The sequence below is a fragment of the Neolamprologus brichardi genome, chromosome 16 (assembly GCF_056152115.1).
Source record: "Neolamprologus brichardi isolate AB-2024 chromosome 16, ASM5615211v1, whole genome shotgun sequence".
Classification (NCBI taxonomy): Eukaryota; Metazoa; Chordata; class Actinopteri; order Cichliformes; family Cichlidae; genus Neolamprologus; species Neolamprologus brichardi.
Window position 1 is genome coordinate 21,277,143 of NC_142119.1, and position 14,616 is coordinate 21,291,758.

General features: G+C 40.9%; 1 protein-coding gene across 1 annotated transcript in view; it reads left to right on the forward strand.

Moving 5' to 3' along the window:
• The window catches only part of col4a1 (collagen, type IV, alpha 1), a 50,450-nt gene that overhangs the window by 13,356 nt on the left and 22,478 nt on the right, over positions 1-14,616 (forward strand). The window contains exons 2-18 of the mRNA XM_006788325.3: positions 7,155-7,208; positions 10,180-10,269; positions 10,679-10,723; positions 10,870-10,914; positions 11,006-11,068; positions 11,171-11,224; positions 11,663-11,689; positions 11,810-11,881; positions 11,997-12,059; positions 12,263-12,298; positions 12,402-12,440; positions 13,383-13,472; positions 13,607-13,642; positions 13,747-13,806; positions 13,925-13,960; positions 14,053-14,097; positions 14,196-14,228. Coding sequence (XP_006788388.2) covers positions 7,155-7,208; positions 10,180-10,269; positions 10,679-10,723; positions 10,870-10,914; positions 11,006-11,068; positions 11,171-11,224; positions 11,663-11,689; positions 11,810-11,881; positions 11,997-12,059; positions 12,263-12,298; positions 12,402-12,440; positions 13,383-13,472; positions 13,607-13,642; positions 13,747-13,806; positions 13,925-13,960; positions 14,053-14,097; positions 14,196-14,228 — 888 coding nt within the window. The remainder of the gene's footprint in view (positions 1-7,154; positions 7,209-10,179; positions 10,270-10,678; positions 10,724-10,869; positions 10,915-11,005; positions 11,069-11,170; positions 11,225-11,662; positions 11,690-11,809; positions 11,882-11,996; positions 12,060-12,262; positions 12,299-12,401; positions 12,441-13,382; positions 13,473-13,606; positions 13,643-13,746; positions 13,807-13,924; positions 13,961-14,052; positions 14,098-14,195; positions 14,229-14,616) is intronic.

The window sequence follows — 14,616 nt, forward strand, 5'->3', positions numbered from 1 at the left end:
GACTATTTTGTGAGGGTTTTTTTTCTTCAAATGCATCAAATAAATACATTATTAGGTTGGCATGGCATGGCGGTACAGCAGCTGTGGCCTCACAGAAAAAATGTTCCTGGGCTGATGCAGATGCCTCACTGTTGGACTTTGCATGTTCTCCTTGTGTCTTTGTGTGTTTTTCTGAATACTCCCCTCAGAGTTCAAAGTCATCATGATAGTCCAGTGAGAGACCAGTCAGGGTGGAGCCTGCCTTTTACATTATGACAGCTGGGTTAGGTGACAGTCCCCTACAACCCTGAATTGAATAAGGGAAGGTAATTTGAACGAAGGCTTGTTTATTGATTTTTTTTTTGACTGAGCCAGATGTTTCCCCTTTCTAAACTGGCTCACAAAGCTAAGCTAACTTTCTTTTGCTTTAGCCTGGGTATAATTTATTTACAGCTGAATGTTATTACTGTGGCTAAATGTCTTTCACAATTTGCTTTAAAGCAAAAAATATATATATATACAAATTTTAAAAGTGTTTCCATACATTTTATGAATTAAACATGATTTTTGATATTGAATTAGAAAAAAAAGCTCTTTCAGTTGGTGCACGTGTTGCTGTCTCTCACACAGACGCGCTTGTTTACAGAGCAAGTTGCACCAGGAGCCTCGTCTTCCAAGTATGGCAGTAAGATAGAAATTTCCCCTCCTCCACTTCTATTCTCCCATCCTTGACTCAGTACCAGAGAAGGCCAGGAATGTTAGAGGAGCACGCTTCAAACCGAGCACATTCTGAAAAAGCTTATCAATCCTCCTCTGCTTATCTCTTTTAATATTTCAAGTTTTTTTTGGCTTTATATTTCTCTCCCTCATTTTTCAGCGTGAGGAATGCTGAGAGGACGAGCACCTTTGTGGACAAGGGCACCTACACAAATAAGTAAAACCACAAGAAAGACGAGTTGGCACCACAGAGAAGCTAATTTTGTGCGGTTATCTAGACATCAAAATCAGCTGTGCCCAGAGCATTGTGCTGACTGTAACGCTCTGTGCTCCATAAATGTCTCATTTAGCACTGCCTAACGAGCCCTACTGCCAAGCGGGTTCCTTCTAACATTTATGGAGTAAATCTATCCTAATTGTCTCCATATGGAAGCAATGATCTGTAGTTTAGCGTCATGAGCATCTCTTTATTGGGTTACACAGGTTAAACATTGATGCCACTTTGCTAAATTGACCGAAACAGAGGAGGATCCTGTTTGATGGCTCATAATGAGGATTGCCTGTGGACGCACTTCAGCACACCGAAGGGGGGGTGGAAATCTTGCAAAACTTTATTTTAGTTACTTCACGAAAGAAAATTCTCAGCTGTTTATGTGAAGGTTGCTCGATATGTTAACATCTTCACAATGTTGCATAATATTTACGGTTGTGACACAAAGCCAGATCATCTCATCGGATGCGATTACGAGTAATTAGCGGAGCCAAAACCCAAACAGTTGAATAAAACGCCCAAAACACATTTGAGAATATAAATACAAAGCAAAGTGATGCAACAGCATGACTCACCTCACATGCTGAATCTGGTGTTTAGGTTGAAATAGCTGAGAAGTGCAGCAGTTTCCGTTTCCAGCTGCAAAACAACTGACTCAGGGGAGATAGTGGCACTCTAGATCGCAGAGATTTTAGGTTTTTTGTTTATCACAGCATTCCAAATGCGACTCAAGTGAAGGACTATATGTGCAACTGATCACAGGAATAGTGCGACAACCACATTGGATAAAGTTTATGTTAGGAACAGCAAATTGTCCTGCCGAGTTATCAGCTTTGCCCCTCAGTGAAATCCATATCAATGTGGAAGGAAGGCTCCTCTCTGCTCCCCCCATAGCCGGGGAGATAACCAAGGGGGAATAACTCCTGTCACGCTGCTGAACTTGTGTTTTTCTTGTGTTTTTTGTTCCGAAAGCACAAAAAAACAAACAAAAAAACAAACTGCAGACTTTCACCACATAGTTGATGTCTTGATGTGACCTCCCAGGGCATTTGTGCATGACTTTGGTTAAAAACCTTAACTCGCACCAAAACTGCAGCATTCACCCCCACCAGAATACCCTGGGGGTGGGATGTTATGAAAGGAATGTGCTGGGAATGTCACGTCGTTTTAAAAAGAAGGTCTGCAGATGACACTGACCAGATGTTTCTGTGATCTTCAGTTCCCCTTAACATGGAGTGAGGCGTGCAGTGAAACTGTTACAGCTGTTGTAAACGTATAGTCAGTGTGGAGCACTGCAGCGATGGGAATTTTTCTGCCCTCATGAGGTAATAGCCAGTACTGCTCCCTTCAAAAACTGTACAAAAGTTCAGCTCTCAAGATTTGTGCAAACATTGGTTAAAACGTATACACATGAGGTGCACTTGTTGTGTTTGGAAGCTGGATGTGGATATGCCCACTTTGGAAAGAGGAGCTGAGGTTCTGAATCGCAAGGCCACAGAGGAAAGCTGGACGACTCTAACTGTGCAAACCAAACCTTAAAACTACAGCTTCTTTCCCTCATTGTTTATCCTTTGTTTAATGAGTGAAGACGTTTGTATGGAGTCTGTATGGGAGTGTTTTATGAAAAATGTGAGGTCAGGAATGCATTTTAATGCAGCATGGTTAAGGCAGTGTGCTGCACTGATTGGTTGCGGAAAAGTTATGAAATTCTTTTCTCTGATGGCAGATTATTTTACTGAACGATTCAGTAAAGATTTCAACATCAGTGCAGCGCAAATCTACACAAAACACTAGCAGCAAAATAAAATAACAGCCGGAGATCAAAGTTGGCTGTTTGAATGTGCAGGTTCAGATTGTATCATGCAATCAGCACATGTAAAAAAAATCTCTTTAAGCTGTCTCCTGAGGACATTTGTGAGATAAAATCAGAAGCCTTAGAGAACCTAAGAAATGGAGTGTGTCAAATGATAGCTTACGGGTCGATGTTCAAATCTTTTATGCCAACATGTAAAAAAAAATTCTGATAAAGGAGACAGAGGCAAATACTGAAAGCCCCTGGTGAAAATGAACCTGGTGGTGGTAAGAAATATAAAAGCCTGATGCTTGGAGTCTATCTTTTAACAATTTGTGCTACGTTTGCTGTTCTTTTTTTGGCAGCTCTCTGGTTTACATTGAGAGAGTTTGTGTTATTGTCAGGATCTCCGGAGTGACATCCTCACAGAGGCTTTTAATCTCTAAAGTAAACATTACTCATCACTTCCTCTCTCACAGGTTTGTCTCAGTGTCTCTCACTTGCGTATGTAATGATGTCAGACATATCGAGCAAGTGCTGTCGAAAAGTTAGGCCTTCTGGGAAGAGGGTTGGCACAATGTGTTCCCTCGAACCTATGACACGTAACACCGTGGATATCTAGGCTTGTGAACGTGACTAAGTGTACCACGGAAGAAATCTTTTACTTGGATCCACTCCATCCTTCTTAAAGATGTTAAAGATCTGTGTTTCTCTGCTTGCTCCAACTTCAGTAAACAATTACAAACAATTTGTCACATTGATGGAGTTATGAGAAGGCTCCAGTTTGTGCTTTGCCCAGTAAACATACACAGTCTGCCAGGGTACATCTTATTGATTTTTCACAGTCTGGACACATTCACACCTGGCATCCAGGCTTAGCAACGACATAAACACGAGTCCAGAGACACGTGAGGCTGTCTGCTACAAAGAATCTCAGACGTTTCTTGTCCAACGCTGGATTTTGACAGTGAACATTAACACCTCACTCACCTTCTGCGAAAGATCGTGCTCTCTCTGCAGAGTAACACAATCTTCAGTGTTTATTTGGTCAGTTTTTGGTCAGTCAAAATTACAAATGTCGACAAATATATATGACTGAGAGAGTGATAATTGAAGCCGTACCGGCTCAGATGTTCCCCAGATTAACAAGGTCCAAGGCGTTGACGAACCAGGACACGCTGATGAGAAGCGGGCTACTGCAACAAGAAGGCATAAGTGGGTAAGGGATGAGAGGCTGCTGCTGGAATGCTACTATGCAACTAACCACAGTGGAAAGGATTACATAAAGAGGATGTGGGACTGTTGGAATGTTCGATACCCAACATCCAGATTGACAGCGAAACAACTAGTAGCTCAGAAGAAGCAACTGCTGGAGATGGATGAAGTACAACACAAATGCTACGGCAACAGGTAGCCAGGATGTCAGGTCAGGGGGGAGACACCATGACCCCCACCAGCGATTGGGTACCAAGCCCCAAGTATGACTGAAGCTCCATTGACTTCTACAGCAGCTGACCTGAAAGACAGGATCATGGTGAAGCTGGAAACCTGGACCCTGGCTGATTACCAAGACTACATGAAGTACCCCCTGAAGGTCTACTAGAAGATGTGAATGCAGCATTACAGAAATCCCTACTGCAATCATCACCAAGACTAATCAGCTCATCTACACCACAGCAGCAGTGATCACAGAGATGCTTGGCTATGAGATGAACAACCACAAGGAGCTGTACCCTCCATGGAGAAGAAGACTAGAGGCTAAGATCAGTGTTGCACGGAGGGAAGTTAGCTGCAAAAAGGTGTGATTGACAAAAGTAGTACAGCAAGTAACCTGAGGCCTTGGAAACTGCTAAGCAAAGACTCACAGCCTTGGTCATTTGCCTGAAGAGTATAAACAGCATTTCAAGCAAAAAGAGTTTTTGGCTTGAACAAAGCAACAATCTGTTTGTTTACGGTCTGATTTCATGTCACTATCTATCTGGTGATTGGCCCAATGCATCCCTATAATATCTGAATATGAAAGATGAATGTATACTGTGACGTGACTGTGATGTCCCCCTTTGGTTAGTGATGTTTCATCTTAAAAAAGAATACAATTAAAATGGGGTGATCGTGGCTCAAGTGTTGGCAGTTCATCTTGTAATCGGAAGGTTGCCGGTTCGAGCCCCGGCTCCGACAGTCTCGGTCGTAGTGTCCTTGGGCAAGACACTTCACCCGTTGCCTACTGGTGGTGGTCAGAGGGCCCGGTGGCGCCAGTGTCCGGCAGTCTTGTCTCTGTCAGTGCGCCCCAGGGTGGTTGTGGCTATAATGTAGCTTGCCATCACCAGTGTGTGAATGTGTGTGTGAATGGGTGGATGACTGAGTGCGTAAAGCGCTTTGGGGTCCTTAGGGACTGTAAAGCGCTATACAAATACAGGCCATTTACAATTAAGAGAATTAAGTAAACAAAAATATATAAGAGTATAACGTTTTTTAAGTATTATTGTTACTATTCCACTGCAGTTTGTATGTTTATTTCATCTCATATTTTTTGCGCAAGTTCTGTGTTTTGATTTCTACCTTGTGGTACAGCTCGATAATCAGAACCCTCATTATGATGTATAGCTGAGGATGTATGATAAGGTCCTTGAAGGATCCCTCTTCCCTTTAAGGTCCAGACAAATCAGACATGTGTGCTATCTCTGTTTAGGTCATTAAAAGGCACTCTTTTTTTCCTGATGTCAGTTGGGTCTTTCTCCCATCATTCCCATCTGATGTTTGGGTTAATGATGATGCATAATGGGCGTAGAAGGAAAACAAGCCCGAGAAAGCAAAGACTCACCACTTTTATCTACCCGCATATCCCGGTGTTGTGTTTGGAGATGCAGCGGTGGATATCATAGGGCGGTGTTTGTCACTGGTTTGTGTGTCGTGGTTTGAAGCTGGTGATGACTCCAAAAGCAGTTGTGTCTTAAAAACAGCAGACAAAGAGCAATTCTGAGACAGAGAGAAGCAGGTGAATGAGACAACACATACCCACAAACAGCTGTGATCAGCAGTGCTGACAATTTGCAAGTGTATCCGGCCACTCCATTAGCATGCCTCAACTTCCTTGTTGAAATCCCAAAAAATAAAAAATTCATTCATTCAATATAAACACTAGAAGCCCTTATTCGTGCGAGCCAGCATATTTGCCATAATAAAACCCACATGTTCATCTCCCTAAGAGTCAATATTCTTTTCCCATGTTTGTCTTATGACACTAATCTGATCTAAAGCAGGTGTTCGTTACGTTCTCCTGTGGTGTTGCAGAAAACTATTCAGTAAACAGAGGTGGTGAAGTGAGACAGGGTTAGGGGGAGTTGTTTTACAGCGCAATAGTGGGAAACTGCAGGCCACACATGTAATGCGCTGCAGGCAGAGGAGAACAAGTGCACTGTGGAAGGGTGTGGGCTTATTGTGCTGAAAACAGTCGCTGTTGTTCCCCGTCATTCTTTGAGCCACTTATTGATTTAAAGTGAAATGATTCAGACACATGGCTGAATTTGATATCAATAAATAGAGGATTAGACATGACTCAGGTATTTAATGTTGGGCTGACAAAGTTGTACTGTAAATGGCAATAGAGCTATTTATTTGTTGTGACTGCGAGAGACAGACAGAAATGCATGGAAGCAGAGTAGCTGTACAGTGTCTGCCCAAGTCTCCAGAGCTGGTCCAAAGCCCTGACAGGCTTTTGGCTGAGCGCCTTACACGTGAGTCTAGCAACAGCTGGAAGATGGGAAAAGAAGGAAGAGAGGAAAAGTGAAAGACAGAGCCAAGGCAGTGCAGGCCAGTTCCCAGGCTCTGGCCTCTGGAGACCCCCGAGAAGAGGAAGCATGGGGGATGGAGGGCCGAAGCCAGCTGCATTGATGTCCCACTGCCAGCAAATAGTTCTACAAAGCTACTCGTTGAATCCTTGATGTGGCTTAAAAGAAACCCGACCTTCCTTCAATGTCAGGAGTATCATCAGTACATTTAAACCTGCTACAACCAACTTCTTTCACTAGTTAAAAGTGAAGTCGCATTCAAAGTCTTTAATTCTGTGAGTCCTTTTGGCATCTTTCAGCTAAATTGTGGGTTTTGAGGCCTTTACTGTTAGGAGACACAGCTGGCAGTTGATTTCAGCATAATCAAATCTATGGCACAAACCAAACAGCAGAGCTAGGAACTAGCTTGTGAATACATGTGACTGTTTATATATTTTAAATAAAAGGAGAGCACAGCTGAGACATCTTAAAATGGCCAGATTTCTTGTTTCCCACCCCCGGTGGCCAGAAAAGATCCACCTAAACCCAGTTTCACAAACATGCATTTCTAAGTGATTTTTCCTCTAAGTTACGGGTCGTTTATTTTTATGTTTCTCCTCATCCTCAGGGCTGTGGTGCATCATGTGGAAAATGTGACTGCAGCGGTGTGAAAGGAGCAAAGGTAAGATTTGTTATTGGATTTTTCATTTATCTCTGTCTAAAAACATTTAGATACCGTTGCCCACTTTTCCTTTTCATTTGATGTGATTCATTTGGATGTCAGTTTCCATTTACACATGCAGTAATTTGACAGCAAATAGAAACAAAACCCTCTTTTACATTTCAATGGGGTCAGCTCAGAGGGACAAACTGGAGCTGGAGTGCAGTAGGTTCAGTCATGGAGCAAAGACCAGGATGGGAACAAAGAGCAGTTTGAATTAGAGCATGTCCAGACACACAGCTGGCCTGAAGGTCTTATTCCCATCAGATGGATGAGAGCCTTGAGTTGCAGAAACACAAGTGGTGGGGACACCAGCCATAAACTGGCTGTGAGCCTTAAAGCTGTCAGCGCTCTGGTATTAGTGTTAATCATGGACCGGAAACATGAAAAAGTTGTATTAGCTGTGTTGGGCAGGGTTATTTTTTTAGTAATTACATGCACTGACCAGCCACTTTGTTAGGTACGCATGTTCACCTGCTCATTAATGGAAATAACAGCAGTAACTCAATGCATTTGGGCACGCAGACATGGTCAAGATGAGCCGCTGAAGTTCAAACCGAGCTCTTGACCATGTTCATCCATCTTCAACTGGTTTCTTGAACATGAAAATGAGTTCATGACGCTCAAATTGCCTCCACAGTAACCAGGTCTAAATCTGATATTGCACCTTTGGGATGTGGTGCAATGCGAGATTCAGAATCACATCTGCAGCAACTGTGTAATGTTGTCGTGTCAATATAGACCAAAATCTCTGAGGAATGTTTCCAGCAGCTTGTTAAATGTATGCCATGAAGAATTAAGGCACCTCTAAAGGCATATAATGGTCTAATCCAGTACAAGCAAGGTGTAACTAATAAAGTGGCCAGTTAGTGTAGTTTTTCCTCTCAATAAAGATTTTCTTAGACTTAATTTTCTCTCACCTTAATTAACTAGTAAGGAAAGTCTCAAATATAAATAGCAAACTGACATTAAAATTTCCCTCCATTGACTCAAGAATCAGCTTAATCAAATCAGGGTTGCAGGGGCACTGGAGCTTATCCCTGCTGATGGAGGGTGAAAGGCAGAATACACCCTGGACAAACTGGCTGACCATCACAGGGCTACCACGTAGAGAAACAAAACCATTTAAACTAATGTTTAGACCACCAACCAATCAGCGAGCAACGTCACATGCACGTTTTTGGATTGTGGGATGAAGCATCTGGAAAAAAAACGCACACAGGCACAGGGAGCACACGCAAACTCTACACAGAGCATTGTTGCCAATGTGAATGACCAAAGTAAACAACAAAGTCAGCCTACTAGCAGGTATTTCACTTGGAGCCAAATCCAAATATCCAAATTTAACATTATTTGTGTCTGTGATCTAAATGGTAAATGGTAAATGGCCTGTATTTATATAGCGCCTTACTAGTCCCTACGGACCCCAAAGCGCTTTACATATCCAGTCATCCACCCATTCACACACACATTCACACACTGGTGATGGCAAGCTACATTGCTACATCTATAAATAGATACCTTACTTGCATGCTAACGTTAACCCCGACACACACCCTCTTTCTCCTGAAGAAAGGAAAAGAGAATAAAAATATCTTTTGGCCTCTTATTCAATTGAACTATGTGATCCAGTTCAGCACCTTAAAGCATTTAAAAACAAATAAAATTATATCTACAGTTAGCCTAGACTTTGTTTTCTTTTCAGTGCAGCTTGTGCTGCGTGAGCGTACATGTAAACTGTTGGCTCGGTTTTATCAGAGGACTGCAATGTTATCAATCCTCTTAGCGAAACAGTCTGACCTTTTAAGGCTCACGCTAACATCAACAGTAGCCAAACATTCAGCTGGCTCGACGACAGCAGATGTACTGATTGTTGTGTTCTGTGGAGTCTGGCCAATCACTGTTGACTCAAAGCACCTCTGTGGTTGCTGAAAGGCCTCAAACAGTCTTCCCAAAGTCTCATGCGTGCCTTATTTCCACTGATATCACTTCCTGATGAGGGACAGGAGTTGCTGTGGTAACCCTTGTTGTTTAGCATGCAGCGTTTCTCCTCACTGTGGTCAGATAATGAAAATCAAAGCTAAAACAATAGTTTGAGGGTTGGGCCCTTTTTATTTGTTCTACACTGCTCACTCCTCTCTGTGAAGGCTCTCTCTTCCTGATGAAACAATGCTGCCATCTAGTGGCAGATAGTGTAATATTTCTGTGTCCATTTAAGCACTGCCAAAGAGAACATCTTGAAACCTGCTTATAAAACTACTAAATATAAAAGCAAAATATATTAATAAAAATATACTTTCTTACTATTTAAATAATATTAAATAAGCTCTCCCATTTGAAATAACTGGTTTAAATATACACAAGCGCTTGAATTTGATTACTTTGGCTGTGTTTCTTTTCAAAATATCATACACATAAAAATAGTTTTACTACAACCGTGTATTCATACACTGAATACGGTGTATCCAACTACTCTTAACTTTCTGTCCGTAATGTAACGACAACGTAATAACTCCCTCGTAGAGACAGACAGCCTTTCATGCTCATATTCATACTTACAGTCAGGTTAGAATCGCTCATTATTCTATCCCACTGCATGTCTTTAGACTGTGAGAGGAAGCCAGGGCACCCAGAGAACATCACACAGAAAGGCCTCAGGCTGAATTTGAACCCAGTACTTCCTCTGGCTCCCTCTCACTGACTATGTTAGTTGATTTCATCTTCAGTGAGGATTTAAGGGAGTTTATTTATGTGTGTTTTACTTAACTTTGAACTGACTATAGTATTTATTATTTGGTAAATCATGCAATTTTAAAAATGTCTTGGAATCTATTGTTGAAACAGTTTGAGCATGAAAACAATTCAAAGTTAATATGTAGGTTTATTTTTTTGCACTTGTGTTAAACTTTTACTATAACTGTGTGCATGACAGGGTGAGCTTGGGTATCCTGGTCTTCAAGGTAATATGGGATTCCCAGGGACTCAAGGACCTGAAGGGCCTCCAGGGCCAATGGGCCCCAAGGTTAGTACAAACATTTACTGAGATACTTTAAGGCTTCATCTGGTTTGTATGACCAGTTTTAAATGAAATGTGAAAATGTTTATATTTTGCATGAGAAAAGTTAAGATCTTTAAAATGTGTTGTTAAAATCTTAATATATGAAGTCCAGAATCATGTAGGGAAAGAAAAGCTTAAAATCCTAAATATGCCAACCAATTATTGTTATCTGTCATAATATAAGCTGATTGCTTAGTACTTGATGTAAATGCCTTTATTAGCCTTAAGTAACCCTAATGTGGCTTGGCTTAACTAATAAATTGCCTAGTTGAAAGAAAAAACACTAGATTTGTATTCCATAAAGGGTTTTAAGTCAGATTTTTATTTAATTAATTTAACTGTGATGTTTTTTGGGTTTTTTTTGGTCTCTTAGGGAGATGTTGGTGAGTTCGGGGCTCCTGGATTGAAAGGAGTCAGAGTGAGTAACTAACCGTTAAAACTGTATGAAGTATACGTCAAGTATAAGTTGCACACTCTAAAGTTGTCATCCCAACATTTTGAATGTGTTGCAGTTGTTGTCTTGTCACTAGAGGGTAAACCTATCTCATGTTTGTGACTTTGCAGGGACCTCCTGGTCTGCCAGGTTTCCCAGGCAACCCAGGACTTCCAGTAAGTTGCTTAGATCTGCTTCCTGTTTCACCCCCTGAATGCTGCCAAACAAACTCTCTTAAACTGTCTGTTGCTGCACCTCCATTCATAGGGCATCAATGGACATGATGGTCCACCTGGTGCGTCAGGTATCCCAGGATGCAATGGGACAAAAGTATGCCATTTATATACTTAAATACTTTTCACACACTTGTGTATTTGTCACATTATTTTCACCCTACTTGTGCTTTCTGGCTTTGCTGTGTTTGTGTTTCAGGGAGAAAGAGGAAGAGATGGAACTTCAGGTTTTCCTGGTCCTCAAGGAATACCTGTAAGCACTGACGATCGGCCTCCATTGATAGTGAAAACTAGAAATTTTTCTAGGAAAAAACAGATTTATTTTGATCGAAACACTGGTTTGCTCTTTTCAAGCAAACCAGTGGAAGCCAGTTGAGGTGGTTCTTGGATATTCACTAGTTGAAGTATTCCAGGGCAGACCCAGGAGATGTTATATATCTTGACTGGCTTGGGAATGACTTGGATGAGCTGGAAGAAGTGGCCCTTTGGGCTCAGAATCCTGCCCCCGTGACCTTAACTGGAATACAATAGAAACAATCTAAGCATTAGTTTTGAGTTACAAATAATCTACAAATAATCTAAAAATAAAAATGATAAAAAATCAACAAAGTAATGTTTCTCAATTCAAATACTATCCCTGTGAGAAAATACAATTATTAGATGATTTATTTCTTTTTTATTCTTTTCTCAGGGAATACCGGGACTTCCTGGAATGAAGGTGAGCAAAAATTAATTTTTCATGTTTTTGCTTGTGAGTAAATGTGTCAAACACAAGTTTATCCAGTTTTTCAATAAGACATATTCTTTCAACTATATAAAATTATTTTGTCTCCTGCAGGGTGACCCCGGTTTGATGGGAACTGGTCCCATGAAAGGAGAGAAAGGATATCCCGGCACACCTGGCCGACCTGTGCGTAGTGCACGTGTGTTTGTGAACATGCAGTCATGTGTTTATATACGCTGAAAAACGTAGTAACAGCCTGAAGTAATACCATGAATGTTCTTCCCACAATATTCATTCCCAGGGACAAACTGGCAACCCCGGACCTATTGGGCCTACAGGACCTCCTGGCTATGAAGGACCCAGAGTAAGCAACCTGTGCAGTGATGCCCATCTTAAAAAAGCCATTCAAAGACTTAACTTTCTAAGAAATATTAGAAGCACATCTGTGTTCCTAATTATACAAAAAGCACCTTTAAGAAAACAGTCCTTTTAGATTTTCAATTAAATGCAATTACTGAATGCATATTATTATTATTTTTTTTGACTAACTTACTAACTGTTTTACAGGGTGATCCTGGCCCTCCCGGCCCTCCTGGACCGATGGTGAGATTACTGATCAGTACACTGTCAATACTGAAAAACTGTACAATCAAGGTTTCTGACTTGAGAAACTGCATGAGAGTGTAACTGTTTGATCTCCTTATAGGGAGATAAGCTGGCCTTTGAGGGTGAGAAAGGAGAAAAGGTAAGATTTATGTTTCAAATAAATAAGAAGCAAAGAAGTTAAATGTTAAAATAGCATAAATAGAGGAATTTGACCTTCAGCAGAAAGCATTCTGTTTGGCTTTTTCATGCAATTTTCTCGTGCTTGCTGCACTAAATTAAGAGGCAAACTCGGGTCAGCATTAGCAAATATACAAGATATAACAAATATCTCATTACAACTGTATTTATGATAAACTGTTACATAGCACGCTGAAGTTATTGCTGTACCATTTAGCATGTCTTTTTATTAACCTTATTTTGTAGGGTTCTTGTTGCCCCAGTCACATCCTGTTACAGATGTTTCTTTCTGTGTTATAACTGTATACTACATATGGAGTCAGAAATGGCGCATTTAGACGAGAGCATAAAATACACCCAATGTTAGCAAGAAAAATTTCAGCTTCATAGGTACTTTTAGACTTGGTAGACTACACTACACAGTGAGTCACATTAAATGTCCAATAACTGCACTGCAAATGCTTCAAAAACCTCCAGTACCACATCTGCACAGTATCTTTAAAATGAGAAGCATCCTGTCTGAGAGTGATGCTGAACAACTTGTTCATGCATTTATTACTTCAAGGTTGGACTATTATAATTCATTATTAGCAGGTTGTCCTAAAAGATCTCTAGAAGTCCAGCAGTTAATCCAAAATGCTGCAGCTCCCTGAGTCCTTGAGGTGACAGCTGTTGTGAGATGGCACTATATGAAAATACCTGAACTGAACAGACACATTAGCAAAAAAAAACAAAAAACCTTTGTGCCCGGGGCTTCATGGCTTTTCAGTGGCTGAGCAGCTCCTCCATAGTCAATTAGTAACTGAAATTACAAGTTTTAATTTGTTTTGATGTTATGTCTTTTTATTTACATTTATATTCTTAAGTATTTGACTGTGGCCCTTATTTTTTATCTCCCCTGCAGGGTGACAAAGGACTTCAAGGCCCACCTGGCCCTCCTGGACCAACATCATTTGAACAGAAAGGATCCAAAACGGTTATTAGTGGGCCACAGGTACTCAGCCACGCCACAGATATCGCTCTGTTCTTGTCTGTGATTAAACAAATCATTGCTTGAAATGAAAAAACAAAGATGACATAGATTCTGTTTTGTCTATTCTGAATATTGCTCTGTTTTAATTCCTGAAGGGGTTCAAAGGAGAAGCAGGAGAGAAAGGCGACAAGGTTAGTATTTTTACTTCAAAGACTAAAGTGTAAAACTTGCTATTATATATGCAAGCTATTTGATATCTATTACATTGCTTTTGACACACTTGATTCCCTTTCAGGGCTTCTGCATCCCATATCAGCTCGGAGTCAAAGGCGATATTGGCCCAGATGGACCACCGGTAAGTGGCAATTTGTCTGTGTGTGTCGTTACTGTTGGATGGTGTAATTGTGTGATACCTAAACTAATTTGTCCTTACTAAAAAAAGAAACAATAAAATATTTGTTTCTGTAATTAAGGGTAAACCTGGCAAGGATGGAGACAATGGGCTACAGGTAACAATAATTTACAGCAATAAGCACTCTAAATGCTGTTAATTTTTATTACATAACATATAATTGCTAAAGTACAAGATATTCTCATACAGGGAGAAAGAGGCTTTCCTGGAGCCCCAGGATACCCTGGTTCACAGGTAAGTATTCCAGCTAAATGGATATTATAGTCAGTGCTTTAGTCTGGAATTATGAATGAAGGAATTATGAACCGACTGACTGTTTTGGTTCATTTTAGGGCGAAAAAGGAGAAAGGGGACCACCTGGTGAGGTAAGTGATTCTTCTCTTTCCCATTTTTACTCTTTAAGTATGATTATTGAAATGGAACAGTCCTTTCTTGTTTTGGGTGGTTGAGGCAGGTCATCTACAAATCGGAAGGTTGGTAGTTTGATCCCTGGCTGCTCCAGTCTCCATGTTAATGTATCCTTGGGCAGGACACATCAGAGTGTGAATGGTAGATAGAAAGTACTTAGATGCAGAAAAATGTGCTTAGGTGAGAAATGAGACATGTTGTGTAGAAAAGTGCTATCTAAGAATGTCCAATTCACCGGTTTTAAGGGCCACTGGAAAACCAGTGGCCAAGCTGTTTTTAAGGCTACATATAGTCTGTTGCAAAAGTTTTCACTGGCCCATCCAAATCATTGAAAACAGGTATTCC